Here is a 14,188-nt window from a genome sequence, read left to right as displayed (position 1 = left end):
CCAGAGTCTCCCTTTCCTCCTAGGCCATTTCACAAGCACAAATGGGAAGCCAGATTAGCACTAAGGACTCCCTAGGTGTGAAGACAATGCAAGGCCTTCTGCTATGAGGCAACGGCAGTGCCCCTCCCAGCGCATGGGGCTTCTGGAGCCCTTCTCACTAAGCGGGAGAAAATTCTGTAGTCACAGCTGAGAACGTCTGGACAGATATTATGTAGTTTAGTGATTCTAAAACTTCTTATTTAGCTCCAGAACCTCTTCTTTATTTCCCCAAAGTATTTTGTAGAACCTAATGTATTAAACAGATAAAAAATTGGAGCGCTTCCAACGGAAGTGGGGGAGGGCCTCCCTGTCTCCACCCTCTCCACTTCCCCATCTCCTTCCCACCCCATCAACTTCTGCAGATCCCAGGACCGCCTTAGAGCACAGTTTAAAAACCTGACTGGGTTATTCCAACACCAGAAGGCCTAATTCTGGTCAAACTCACCGTTATCAACTTGTGCGGTGGTGTACAAACCACTTTCTCTCCTTGATCGTCAGTTTTTTCATCTATCAGATGGAGATATTTCCCTGCTCTACATGTTGTGTGTTGCTTACGAGTCCATAGATATGATAGTGCTGTAAGCTGAACACATGGCTTTCGTTGTGTTTTTACCTTGCCTCCTCCTAAGATGTTCTGCAGTGGGTTAGTGGTCAAACAACAAGTTGGTCCACCAGACTTTCAAAATGAGTCTTTTTTGCAATTCTACTCCAGCATGAAAATCTGAAATGGTATATCAGCCTTATTTCCTTCTTTCTTACATCAGAAGCCCCTCCCTCTTCTACTGCCCCCATCTCTCCATGCTCCCAGAATTCCAGGTCCACCTGCAGCCTGGACCTTCACAGTCTCCGTCACTCTCTTCCCTCTGTACCCCCAGCCTTGCTCCAGCCCACCCTTCTCAAGTTGCCCCAGGCTCCCTCCTGCAGGACCTTCATTGCAGCAAAGACACCTCCAAAGAAGGCAAAGTGTACATATGCCATTCCTGGGCCACACCTCCCCCACTGAACTCCACACAACCGCATCCTATTTAGCCTTCCACCTGGATGTCTTTCAGAGCTGGGCCAACAGCTACTTTCCTGACTATTTCCCAGTATAATACAGATGCCCAGAGGGGCCAGGCTTAATGTCCTCACTTGGAGGAGCTACCAGGAAATCCCAGGACCTTGTCTAGAGCCAGCCCTTCATAGAGAGAATTTATTTGAACAACTACATAATTGCCAATTTGTAGGGCAACCTTTAAAATGGCTTAAAGTCTACACAAGGGAGGATGCCAGAGCTAGTTGGTTCTAATTACCTTCTGGTAGAGCTCTATTCTCTGAGAATAGAGAAAGGAGAAGAAAAGGGGTCTAAAGACCGTGATCCCGTGTTTGAAGATAGAGGGTCTGAGTTCAACAACCACTTCTTCACATCCTAGACAAGTGGTACCTTTTTGTATCTCAGTTTGCTCATGCAAAATAAGAACAGAGAGAGATCCCCTGCTTGTTAAGGTTAGGTGAGACAGGTTTGTCAGGGCTCCTGGACCTCAGTGCTATGCACATCTGGGACTGGATCATTCTTTGCTGTGGGGTTGTTCCGTGCACCGTAGGACGTTTAGAGGCATCCTTGGCCCGTACTCACTAGATGCCAGTAGCACCACCACCCACAATTGTGACAACCAAAAATGTCCCCAGATAGTGCCAACATCCCCTTAGGAACAAAATCCCTCCTGGTTGAGAACCACTCGGATACGTGAGCACACTGGATAAACAAACGCTTCACTGTTATTGCCTGTATGTGACAAACAGACTTTTATCAATTCATTTACTAAAAGGATATAAAGCTGAGAGCAGATTTGGAAGTGAAAATCAAAGCTGTGAGGCAAATACAGATCCTCTCCTCTCTCCTCGCCCACCCCGCACCCGCCATCAAAGACCAAGTGTGCTTGGTGACAGTCCCCCCTTAATCATCCGGCCTGACCCAGAGCACTCCCCTCTGCTTGCTGCCTGGATAATTCTTGCGGCATGGGCCTCACCCTTGTGAAGTTGGATGCATTAATACCAGCAAAATATTTCTTAATCTCCTAAGCCTCCTCTTTGAATCCTTAAAAAGGAAAGAAAGAAATGGCACAAATCTCTTAATTAGGACGCCCAATCACTTCGATAAATATTTACCCGGTTCCGGCATGAGGCATAGAAACCCTGCGCCCTTAGTCAGTGGAGGTCAGCAAAGTGCACCTTGGGAACAGCGGGATGCGGTGGAGCTCGGCTTTGGATGGAATGCTGGGAGAATGTTTCCAGACTTAAGCTTCTGCTAAAGACAGGTGAACAAACACATTCCATGCCTACTCAGCACAAAGTCCCAGGTAGACGTGAGGGGCTCATTAAATTACTGCCCGGCTTCCTTAGCTTTCCGGAGAGAGGTGGTGGCCTCCTCTGCCAGTTGGGCCACCAGGCAAGCAAACCATCCCCAGCATTCTCTAGAACGTCCCGGCTGGGCACCTTTGCCCCTGTCTGGAACTCTCCCCTTCCTCTCCACTTAGCCACACCGAGGGCCACCCTCTATAGGCAGTTTCCCTGACTGTCAACCTCCACCCTTCTACCCAATACTGCTTCCCTGCATAGACTCTGTTTGGTTCTTAGGGCCTACATACAGCCTGGAATTAGGGGTTGTCCTGCCTTGTGTATGTTCCAAAGGCAAAGGCTTCCCTTAGATTTTGGTACCTCCAAAGAGGTCTTACACAGAGTAGGCTTTCTGTAAATTCTTGCCAGGTAAGCAATCAAGTGTCACTGTTCCCATTCTACAGATCTGGAAACCAAGACCCCGAGAGTTTCAGGGGGATCTTGCAGATCCTCAGGCCTCCTGATGCCCAGGCTGGGGCTGCCACACAGTACTAATGAGTGGATTCCTCTCTCCTGACCTTAGGAGACTTTAGAGACAGATTTCACTGAAGTCTGAAATAGAAGTTGGGATGAGGGCAGGGGTCTTAAGGAAGGGAGCCAAAGCACGTTGTCAGGTGGCAAAACACAGAAAGGATCCAAGGAAGCAGAAAGCACCCTGGCGCAGGCTGAGGGGGAAAGGTTTCTGTTACAAGTCTTTGTTCAGCCTGGTCCCCTTTACCCACTGGCACTTCTGTCCATCCTTCTTGACTGAGCTCAAGCTCCACCCTTCCAGGGAGCCCTCAGAGAACGCCCCCTTCACAATTCCTGTTCTCCCTCAGAGCCAGACTACTTTATACTCATATACTTCATTGTTGTGGCTTGTCTTCTCAGAAATGCTATGGACTCCACTGCTGTTTAGTCGGACTTCTCTGCCTCCAGAACCCCTCACCCCTCCAAGCCCTCCAAGGCTTAGCCTTGAATTGCCCCCTCCCTTCTGCCCTTCCCCTCCTACACACACCACAAGGGTCCTTGGGCAGTATGGATGTCCAAGGTCATCTGAGGACCACGATAAAGAATGGGAAGGCTGGAAGGGTGGGATAGGGAGGGTGGGAGGGAGACGCAAGAGGGAGGGGATATGGGAACATATGTATATGTATAACTGATTCATTTTGTTATAAAGCAGAAACTAACACACCATTGTTAAACAATTATACTCCAATAAAGATGTAAAAAAAAAAAAAAAAGAATGGGAATTCCAGAGAGGGAGGGGAAGGCCTGATGACCTCAGGAGGGGCTCCAGCTTGGCTACTGCCTGGATTATTCCCTGCAAGGGCTGGGACATTAGACCTTCCTCATCTCTGCAGGCACCCACAAAATGTGCAAGGAGTTGAATCATCTGATGGTTCTGCATCATCATCATCATCATGACCAACATGGCTAACTGTTATTGATCACTTAATGTGCCAGGCTCTGGACTAAGTACATTGCATGCATTATCTCCATCAATCCTCAAAACAACCCTCTGAGGTGGACAGGATTGTTACCTCCACTTTACAGATGAGGAAATGGAGGCTTAGCAAGATTAAATAAGTCCCCCAAGGTCACATAGCTGGGACCAGCCAGAGAAGTGGAAGAGGGGTAAGGAGACCCTGGGAAGTTCCCCAGCCTCTCAGAACTCAGTTCCCTTCCCTGAAAAGAGGTGGTTGCAGGATGAGCTCCTTCTGGGTCTTCCTGGGGCCCCTCCAGTTTCCTGTGGTCTGTCCTGCAGCCCTGATCTCCATTCCCAGGAAAGCCAAGCTTGCACAGTGGAGTGTGGGGGCTGAAGACTCTGGAGCCAGATTGCCTGGGTTCAAGTCCATCAGCCACTGAAGTGACTATGGGCAAGTCATTGTACCACTGCATGTCAATTGCCCCCTCTGTAAAATAGGGGTGATACTGATAGTACCCACTTCATTCACTGTGAGAGGATTAAGTGTGTTAATATTTGTCAAGTGCTTAGAACAGTGTCTGGGACAGAGTTAAGCACTATGTAAGAGTATGTTAAATAAATAAAAATTCCCTTTCCTTTCACTCTGTGGTGAGGTGCTCACTTGTGGAAGAAGGCTGGGGATGACTGGGCGCGGGGCGGGGGGGTAGGGGTGTTGAAGGTGGGGGGACAGAACTGCCCTAGCAATGGAGTCAAGGGCCAACCATCAGAGGAGCCTTACAGAATCAACAAAAGGGGAGAGGGGAGAGAAAGATTTCTCTTCCCTTTAGGCACTCCCAACAACAGACCTTTAGAAAATCAAAGCCAGTGGAGGATGGGGGGTGGGGGTGGGGGGAGGGATGATAGGGAGTGATCTGAAACCCACCCAAGGTACTGAGCTCTTCCTCAAATAGGAGGCCACAGCCCAGTGGCTGACCTTTGACAGTCAGACCCTTTGATTGCTGGGAAAGGGAGAAAACATATATTAACACTTTATCTAAAGTGTTTGACAATTATTTTTTAAAAACCAGAAAAGCAGCTCTTGGAGCTGGCAAACAGCTACCCACCAACCACCCTGCGCCTCAAATGAGGGGCTGGGGAACCTCAGCTCTGCAAATCCAGGCCGGACTTTCTGTCTCACCGGGTGAATTTTTTTTTTTTTTATGCCAGGAATTCCTCTCCCACGTGGGGTGGACTCCGAGGTACTCAATTAAGCAGCCAATGAAAAGTCAGCTCTCCGGTAGCAAATGACCCTGACACTTCTTGTAACATAAACAGTTGAAACGTTTCCAATTAGAACTGGAGACAGAGACGTTTGAACTCTCTCTTCACTCCCCTCCTTCTTTAAAAATAATTGTCAAGCGCTTTGGACGGGGTGTTGTATACATGTTTTTTCTTTTCTCTCTCAAGCATAAAAAAATTATTTTTCTCCTTGTTTTTCCTAATTTGTGGGGTGGCAAGGTGGGGGGTAGAGCGGTGGTGAGCTGAAAGGGGTGCTGGCCTGGTTGCTTACCTCTCCGCTCCTCTTCAGGCAGGAGGCCCAGACAGCCCAGCAGAGCTGGGAGTGATGCTGGGTGCAGAGCGAGTGGAAGCCAGAGGCTGGGGAGCTGCGCCTCTGACCTCGTCGCCAGACCCTCACAATGAATGAGTGAATATGAATGAATGAATGCCTTTCCTTTTGCAAAAGCTCGCGCCGGTCCAGCTCGCGCTAGCAAAGGGGGCGCTGAGGTTGGCTGTTGAACCCGCTGGCCTGGACTCTAATCCTGACACCTCTGGCCAGCTTGGGGCAAGTTACTGAACTTTCTCGGCTTCTCTTTTTTACTCTATAAAATGGACTACCAGCCAGGCCGCTTCCTTCAGGAGTGAGGTGAGGATGAAGAGAGTTCTCGCCTGGGTAGCAGTGTCCTGCCTTGTACACAGAAAGTGCTTGGGCGCCGTTATCATTTCGGACTGGGTGGCGGAGTAGTCCAGTCGGGCCCTGCAGTGGAGGCGGCTCCCTGCAAAACAAGGTCGATCACACGCCCCGCGGGCTCCTCCAAGGTTTCAGGCCTGGCTCTGGCCGTAGGACTGTGGCTCACAGGTGAATTCAACGTGAGTCTGCTCTGCTCATGGGGTCCCTAGGAGAGTGGACGTCGGGGCAGGAGCGACGCCAAACCCGAGACGTCTCTTCTGGCCACGGTCTGCGTAGACCTGACCTAGGGCCCGGGCTCGTCGGTCGACTGCGGGCGGGCGCCGTCGGAGCCGGTCTCGAGTGAGAGCGGAGAGGGGGAAGGCCGGAACAGGGGCCGCGTCCCGGGCATCTTGAAGGCATTGTGTTTAATAAATCCGGGCGGGACGCACCCTCGCTCTCCCCCGCTCTCCTCTCGGCTCCCAAATCGAGACCTGCTGCGGGAGCCCCAGTTTATGGGGGTCTTAAATCCCCCCCTCCACTTTGATTAGCAGCTTCAAAGAGCTCCCTTTAAAGTTTGCCCCCTTCCCCGTCCCCACCTCCTTTTACATTGCCACCCCTCCCCCATCACTCTTTCTAGACTTCTGGACGACAACAGAACACTTAATGCAAGTTTAAAAGTGGGGGGAGGGTGGGGGTAAGCTTCAGGCTTCCTCCTGAACGTGGGCCGTAGAAATTACCTGTTTCAGGCTTGCACAGGAGTCGGAGAACCGTGGAGTTTGGCTTTTTTCCTTTTTCTTTCTTTTTTTCTTTTCTTTTTTTCTTTTCTTTGGTGTGTGTGTGTGTTTTTACCTTTTATTATTTAAATTGATACGTTTCATTACTAGGGAGAAAAATAAAATATTCCTTTGATACACAAAATCAAATTGATATTTAGCCTCTGCTTACTTTTTTATGCATGGCTCCTTTATACCACATGGTAGTGACAGATTGTTTGAGCTGGAAGGAAAAGCCATTCAAAGCTAATTAAGCAGCCATTCCAAGCACTATTTGCAAGCGGGAGGCTCAGAAGCCTCGGCATTTGTCAGCGCTCCCCCACCCCGCGTGGTTTTGACTGACAGCCTTGGTCTCGGACTGACAGCGCTCGGCAGCTTCACCAATCGGTAACAGAGAGTCCCATCAGCCGTCTCTGATTGGCCTTCCGGGCCTTGATCGGGGGAGGGGTCGGAGGCCCCCACGTGGGCGCAGGGGCGAGAAAGGGGCGGGGCGGGTGGGAAGCGGGTGCGCCCACCCGTGACGTAGAGGGGAGGGCAGAGAAGGGGGAGGGGGAAAGGAAGCTCCAAAGCGGAGCCATTTTGTGTCTAATGAATGCTGCGGCCAGATGCTCGCATCTGTCGAGCCGGGCTTCTCCTCCCCCGCCCTTCGGTGCGTGCCGCACACGATTTATGTTTTTATTTAGGAAAATAAATAAATGAAGAGAGGAGCACGGTTCGGGGCTGGCGGCCGGAACGGACGCGGGGAGGTTCAGCTCCGAGGCGGGTGTTCACGTGTAACTCCCATCGCACCGGCCTCCGAGCGCCCGCTCGCTCTCAGCTCCTCATTAAGATGCAAAAGCGAACTCCAGCTCCTAATGAGGAGAAAATATAGATCCGGGGACCGCCGACGGCCCCGGGGTGCGTGCGGGTTCGCGGAGATGCTGGAGGGGAGGGTCCGGGGGCCCACCTGGGCCCGCCCACCCGGCGGTGCCCGTGGGCTCTGGGACGCTACCCTTCCAGCTTCCCAGCCTCTTGAGGGCCGCGTCCCCCAGGCCCGTCTGCCCTGACGTAACCCCGAGCACCAGAGATGGAGACTATCGGTGTGCGGGCAAACTGGCCCCCGTTGTCGAGCGGCCTGTTTGACCGCGCGGGGAGTCCCGGAGGCGCGGCGGCGGGGGTGGGAGAGGAGTGCGCGGGGGCGGATGAGCGTCTTCGCCTCGCGGGGCGTCGAGGCTGGCGGCCGAGACGCCCACAGGCTCGCACACGCGCCGCTCCGCAGGTTTCCGCCGACGCGGTGACACTGCCGAGGGCAGGCTGAAGAAACCGGGTCGGAACTCGGAACTCCCGGGCCGCGGTGAGGCCAGGCCGCCACCGCATTCCCGACTTCGCTTCCCTGTCCCCGGCTCTCAGTGAGCAGCCGCGGCGAGGGCGTATCCGTCTCCACCGGGAAGGAGCCCCGTGTGGGGACAGCGTGGACTGAGCAGTGTCCGCGGGAGTCGGGCTCTTCCGTCTGCGGTGCCCGCCAAGCAAGAGCCTCTGACTTCTCGGGGGTAGCCGCCGCACATCAAAGACGCTGTTTATTTGGCTTTCTGAAAAGAAGGACAAATGAACAAAGAAGAAAAGCTGGGGGCCGTGGGGTCGGGGGTGGGCCGGAGAAGGCGTAAAGAAAGGGACACCCTCAGTTCAGAGCAAATTTTTTAAGGTGGGAGGCAACTTTGGGACCACTATTTTATCAGTCCGAAATCTTGTGAAAACATTAAAGTGACAAAGTGATTTTGTTTGTTTTATAGTATCTAATTGGGCTGCTTTGCAGACCTAATGGGATTAGAGGGAGGTATCGTTTGCCGCCACTGCAGAATAAACTGATACGTTACTACCAGCCACAGGTTTTGAGGACTGTACAGCTTGTCTTTCTTTCTTTTGTTATTATTCCTGTCTTCCCTCTTTCCCCCTCCCGCCAACTAATTATTTGCTAGTAGATCGTGGGAAAAAAAAAGAGAGGAGGGGAAAAAAACCCTAGCAGCTCAGGACTATAATATATATCTATTTATTATATGTCTTTCGGTTAATTCCTGATCTGAGGAGCGCTGTTTTTCACTTCCATGCGAAAGTCACCAGCGGGTAGGGCCTGATTGCTACTTTTCATGCATAGTTTTAGACACAAGAGGGCATTGTGACGTCGCGCCCGGCGGCGCCCAGTCGCAGGCCGAGTCCGGCAGCCCCACGTGGGGGCCCCGCGCTCCCATTGGCCAGCGCTGGGCGAAGCTGCCACATTATTTTGTTACTTTTCAGTCCCTATTTGGAACTGCTCTCGCGGCAGTTCAGACCTCGTGCTCGTCTCCCTTGCCTGTCTGTGTGTGGTATCCGCAGGTCCGGGGCACTTTTTTTGGTGCGAGTGTGTGTGTGTGTGTGTGTGTGTGTTTGGGGGGGATTGTCGGGGCGCGAGAGGAGAGCCGAGCGGAGGGGAAGGAAGGAAGCCACAGAGCTCCCCGGTCTCGGGCTGCTTCTCCCCTCCAGCGCTCTCCTGCCTGCGCGCTCCGAGGCGGCGGTGGCGGCACCGAGCGCTCCTCACTGGGGACTCGGCGCTCGAGCAGGGAGCAGCGAGGACCTCTTTGATGCGGCTTCCTGTGCCTGCTGGAGTTAGGATGCCACGGTGGTTGATTCCCACCTACTGAGCCCGGAGTTTCCTCCTCGGCCCTGGGAAGGGCTTGCAGCGGCGGCGGCAGTAGCAGACAGAACAGCAGGCTCTCCTCTCCGAGGGGGGGCGTCGAAGCGCCCGCGCCGGGCTCCCGCCCTCACCCTCCGGCGCTCCTGCGGCCCCAAGCCGCCACCCCGGTGCCTGCCTCCTTCCTCTTCTCGCCGAGAGCCGCCCCTGGGATCGGACCCGCGCGCCCTGGATGCTGGGGCTGCCCCGGCGCGCCTCCCTCCTGGCGCGACGCGCTGAGTGAACCGGAGGGCGCCCGCGCTTGCCCCAGGAGGGGCCCCCTAACCTCGGGACCCCGCGCCGGACCCGCCGGGTAGACGACGATGTCCGCTCAGCCCCCGGCTGTGACGCGCTCCACGCAGCGGGGGGAAGGCGGCCGGCCACAGCCCGCCGAGCCCTAGGTGCACAAAGCCCGCGCCCGCCGCCCGGCCTCGGCGCCCGCCGACGACTTTGCCGCCTGCTCCGCGGCTCTTTGTCTCCGTTTGGGGCGGGCGCCCGACTCTGGGATTTCGGTGTGAGAGCGGGCTGGGGGGGCCGGGGGCGAGCTCTCGGTTTCCCGGCCGCCCCCCGCTCGGGCTTGGCTCCCCCCTCCCCCTCATCTCGCCTGCCCGGGCTCTCGGCGCTTCCACGCTCTCGGAATCACGACCCCTCCCTGCCATGTATCCGCAAGGCAGACATCCGGTGAGTAATTGCAATTCGGTTTATTTAAGCATCTATCATGGCAGGGTAAACGAGGCAGTTTATCTGGCACCTCCATTTTGCTTGTTGCTACCTTTATAGTGTGTGCGTGTGTGTGCGCGCGCGCGCTCACACAAAGGGGATGGGATAGGGGGGGCGCCGTTACGAGAGGAGGTTAATTCCGCCCTAATGGCGTGGGGGGCTGCCAGTGGTCCTGGGGAACTGTTTTCACGCTGTCCCCCGCCCCCTCGCCTAAGTCTCGCAACTCACTCGTTGTGTCTCCCCCGCCCCAAAAGGGAATGGGAGCTCCTTCGTGAAAGGGATGGGAGCCCCGCGGCCAATAGGGAGAGGTTAGCACCCCCTTCCCCCCCCCCCCCGTCGGGGAGCTGAGAAACTTGCTGGAAAGGTTCTGGGCTGTGAGGGCGGCCCCTATGGGGGGGGAGGTGCGGGGGGAAAACGGGGAAAGCCAGTGAGGGGTCTGGGCAGCTTGGAGCCGGGTCTGACGCCCCCGCCCCTCCGCTGTCTTGTCCTCGCCGGCTTCAGGCTCCCCATCAACCCGGGCAGCCGGGATTTAAATTCACGGTGGCTGAGTCTTGTGACAGGATCAAAGACGAATTCCAGTTCCTGCAAGCTCAATATCACAGGTAAGGCCGGTGGGGGCCGCCCCGGGGCTGGCGGGGCGGGGGCGTCTCCGCCGCAGCTCCTGCCACCACCCCTAGGGGATCGAGCGGGCTCCCGACCCCGGGGCGGCTGGGCAGTCCGGGCCTCCTCCTTTTGTTTCCCCTTTCCGAGCGCGGCGCCTTAACCCTTTGCTGCCGGCAGCCTCCCGGCTCCCTGCGCCGCCCCCAGGGTGAGGGGTCGGGGCGCGAGCCGGCTCGCTCCGGGTTCTGGGGGTCGCGAGCTAGCGTCTGGGTCCCGCCCCCCCGCGGCCCGGATAAGTCCACTCTCGGCCGCGGGAAGTTTCAAGTTGTTTCACTCCATCTCCGCGTGTCGGGGATCCAAGCTCCCCTCCGCCCGAGGCTGCGGGATAAGGGGGTCCCCCCGGGGGGCGGTGTCAGGAAAGTGACTCCCAGAGGCCCTTGGGTTGGGGCCTCGGAGGAGGCTGTGCAGGCGCCAAGTCTGAGCCGGCTCCTTCTGCCCTCGCAGCCTCAAAGTGGAATACGACAAGCTGGCGAACGAGAAGACGGAGATGCAGCGCCATTATGTGATGGTGAGAGGCCGGGGCGGCGTGGGCCTGGGGAGCCTGGAGCCGGGTCCCCTGACCGGCCTCCGCTGGGCAGCCCCGGAGCGGGTGTAATCCGAGTGTAACCTCTGACCCTTCACCAGCCTCCCTTAGCCCGGCCACTTGGAGGAGGGTGGGTGAGAGGAGGGGCAGAAAGAGAAACCCAAACCCCAGGCCAGGCACTTGTGCACTTCTTTTGTGCCCCATTAATTTGTGTTTTGAAGGTTCCCCAGAGGGCTGGTTGTCTTATCTTGGCTAGTAAGATAGGATTGGATCAGCCTATGTCAGGGTTGGATAAAAATCTCTCTTAGAGATCTCCTGGGAGTGTTTGAAAACTTCATTGCTTTGCAGCCCTGGGATCTAGCCAGAGTGGGACGTAAGGCCCCTCCGCCTACCCCCTTTCTTCCCGGGGGTTTCTGACAGTGGAGGAGCCTTTTAGAGGCTTTTGCCTCCACTGTACACTCAGGGACCCCCCAACTGAGAACCTCAGTGTGTAGACGTCCGCCCTTTCCCCAGTGTCTGTTCCAGCAAGTTTAAATCTTCTGTTGGTGAGGAAGGCACCGGAGGTCCTTAAGTGAGGCTCCCTCCACTGCTTTCCACATAAGAGGCCTTCGACACATTGCTAAATAACTCTCAAAGGACGAGAGGGTCCCAGTGTACACATGATACCTTGTTGAACGAGAACCTTGTATAAACAGGATATATGGCACAGGCAGGGCTGGTGGGAGGGAGGGCCCCGCTCTTCATAATACTTTGCACATAGGATGTTCTGTTGCAATGAGAACAGCACTCATGAGCCGGTCTTCAGCTCTGCAACCCCTTTATAGCTGGCTTTGGGCTTTGACTTAAACTCCTTTAGCAAATGTATCATAAAAGTACCATTTGGCCAAAACCTTCCCCACAGCTGATTGTGGAACACAAACAGGCTTCGGTGTCGTGCATTAACGGCAGTTCTTTTTACTTGTAGTACTACGAGATGTCCTATGGATTGAACATTGAAATGCACAAGCAGGTAAGTGCTTTAACATATATGACTAGTTTTAAAATTTTTACCTAATACACAGATTTTTTACAATGGTTCCTCCAAATGAGCCTCGTTCTTCTGTTCCTCCTTCTCCTCCTTGAAGAGTGAACAGATCCAGCCCTTGACATTCAGGGTTTGAGGCTTGGCTGATTTCTTGGACATGTTGAGCTTCTAGCGTCCGAGCTTGTGAAGTTTGTCCTGGTGTTGGATCTTGGTGGAGGAGGAAGGAGCAAAAGAAAACTTGTCCCTTCAGGATCTACTTTACAAACTCCTGAAACCCAGAGATAGCTGGCTGCTACCTGTTTTAATGTAAAATTTTCAAGAGGAAAGGCAGGAGGGTTTGTGTGTGTGTGTGTGTGTGTGTGTGTGTGTGTGTGTGTGTGTGTGTGTGTACAAAAATATGATGTTCTGCCTTGATGAGATTAAACTTCAAGAGTCTTAAAAGCCAGGCTGAGCTGTCAAAATTTAAGGGAACAAGCCACCAACCGCTTCAAAATATAAAGCCAGAATGAAATACAACCCAATGCCTTATGTATATGAGGCAATTTTTTCATCTCCATCTTAATGTGAAGGCGGCCACAGTCTTTCCCATTTTTCAGAGAAGGAAGATGAAGCCGAGAGGTGAAGTAACAAGCCTGGGGCAGCCTAACCAGGACTTCTGAGATGGCTGGGGGTTGAGCTCAGCTTTGAAATCCTGAAGTCAAACCAGTTTAGCTAGTGTGGTAGTGTGTGATGGATATGTAAACTACCCCGTACTGTCACTCTTCTAATAACAGTATACCTCAAACCAGGCAAATACAAACACCTTTATCTTGGTGCATATCAGTAACTCATCCTGGGTGCTGGGCTGGGCTGTGGGAGAGGCCTGTTTGTGTATTTGTGTTCCGTGGAGAGGCCGCCTATAATTTGGCTTGGCCAGCGATTAGCATTGACTTGGCAAGGAGAAATGGCGCAGGCCGGTTGTTCTCTTTAACAATTGGTGTTCTTGAAATCCCAGAACACTGTTGACTCATTCTAGTCTTTGGTGACTGTGCTTTGAATGGATTTTCTGCTCTAAATGAACAGTGGTTTACAAGGTTTAAGGGGGCAGGACCCAGGGCAGGTGAGAAGGGCAGGTGACCTCTGGAATGCTTGTAGATTCCTGTTTGCCCACTCCAGTGGCTTCGCAGAGAGTCTTTGGAATCTAGTTTCCTTCCCCCTCCTGGAGGGAACCCCAGTGTTGGGTGAAGGGCAGCCAGAAAGGGACCTGAGTTTGTTGAGGAATCTGGGGAGGCACATGAAGGCTACCAGGTTTTTACTTCTTGACCCACGGGAATTGTAAACAGACACCACTTTGTAAGTAAAGATGTTTCTCCTTGGGAGTCTGGGCTAGAGACTGCCCAACTTCAGGTGGAACTGACTGGGTCTGACTGGTCCAGTAAGAATGTGTACAGTGCAACCGGGGTCCCAGGTGTTCAAGGGCCTTGGGCTGTTACGCAGGATGCAACCTCATCCCTTTCTCCACCCCCTCTTTTTTTGTCCTCAGCGCTTGGTATCTTGGGTGTGTTTAAACAGGGTAATTGCACCCAGGTTTAAAAGTTATAGCAGCCGTTCTTCTAAGAGCTTCGTAATTAAGGTGTAATATGTCGTTGCATGTTGAGGTCTGCATGGGTGGTGTTCCCCGTGTCTGTGAGTGGATGGTTCTTTGGCACAAAGGATCCACCTTGGCTGGTGGAGCGAAGCTGTTCCTGGAGTCCTGGGGACACTCTGAACCCGGGAAGAGCTATTCACCTTCCTAGCACGTTCAGTGGTGGGGTTTGCATAAGGAGCAGCTGTGTGCATGTGGGACTTCTGGCCAGTCCCCAAACCAGGTTCTTAGGGGGAGAATGCCTGAGGTTTGGCGACATGGTCTCATTTAATCCTGTCAGCTGCCAGAGGCAGATAGATGTATTCTTTGCCCTCTTTCTGTAGGAGAGGAAACTGAGGCTTCAGGGAGGCGAGGAGGGCAGACCTAGGACTCAAATCTGGGCCTCTGGCTTCTAAACAGTACTTTACCCTGTTTGCCGCTCACCTTTGCCT

The 14,188-nt window shown here is 53.9% G+C and overlaps 1 protein-coding gene across 8 annotated transcripts in view; it reads left to right on the top strand.

Annotated features, from left to right (window-relative positions):
- Positions 1–8,810: 8,810 nt before the first annotated feature.
- The window catches only part of TLE3 (TLE family member 3, transcriptional corepressor), a 47,443-nt gene continuing 42,065 nt past the window's right edge, over positions 8,811–14,188 (top strand). For all 8 annotated transcript variants that reach the window (XM_081227425.1, XM_081227423.1, XM_081227424.1 and 5 more), the window contains exons 1-4: positions 8,811–9,887; positions 10,428–10,528; positions 11,031–11,094; positions 12,074–12,118. In XM_081227425.1, the coding sequence (XP_081083551.1) occupies positions 9,864–9,887; positions 10,428–10,528; positions 11,031–11,094; positions 12,074–12,118 (234 nt within the window). In that variant the 5' untranslated portion in view covers positions 8,811–9,863. The remainder of the gene's footprint in view (positions 9,888–10,427; positions 10,529–11,030; positions 11,095–12,073; positions 12,119–14,188) is intronic.

This window comes from Mesoplodon bidens (assembly GCF_964165515.1).
Source record: "Mesoplodon bidens genome assembly, chromosome: 3".
NCBI classification, from domain to species: domain Eukaryota; kingdom Metazoa; phylum Chordata; class Mammalia; order Artiodactyla; family Ziphiidae; genus Mesoplodon; species Mesoplodon bidens.
The sequence above is the reverse complement of the archived record's forward strand: the minus strand, read 5'-3'. Positions and strand labels throughout refer to the sequence as shown.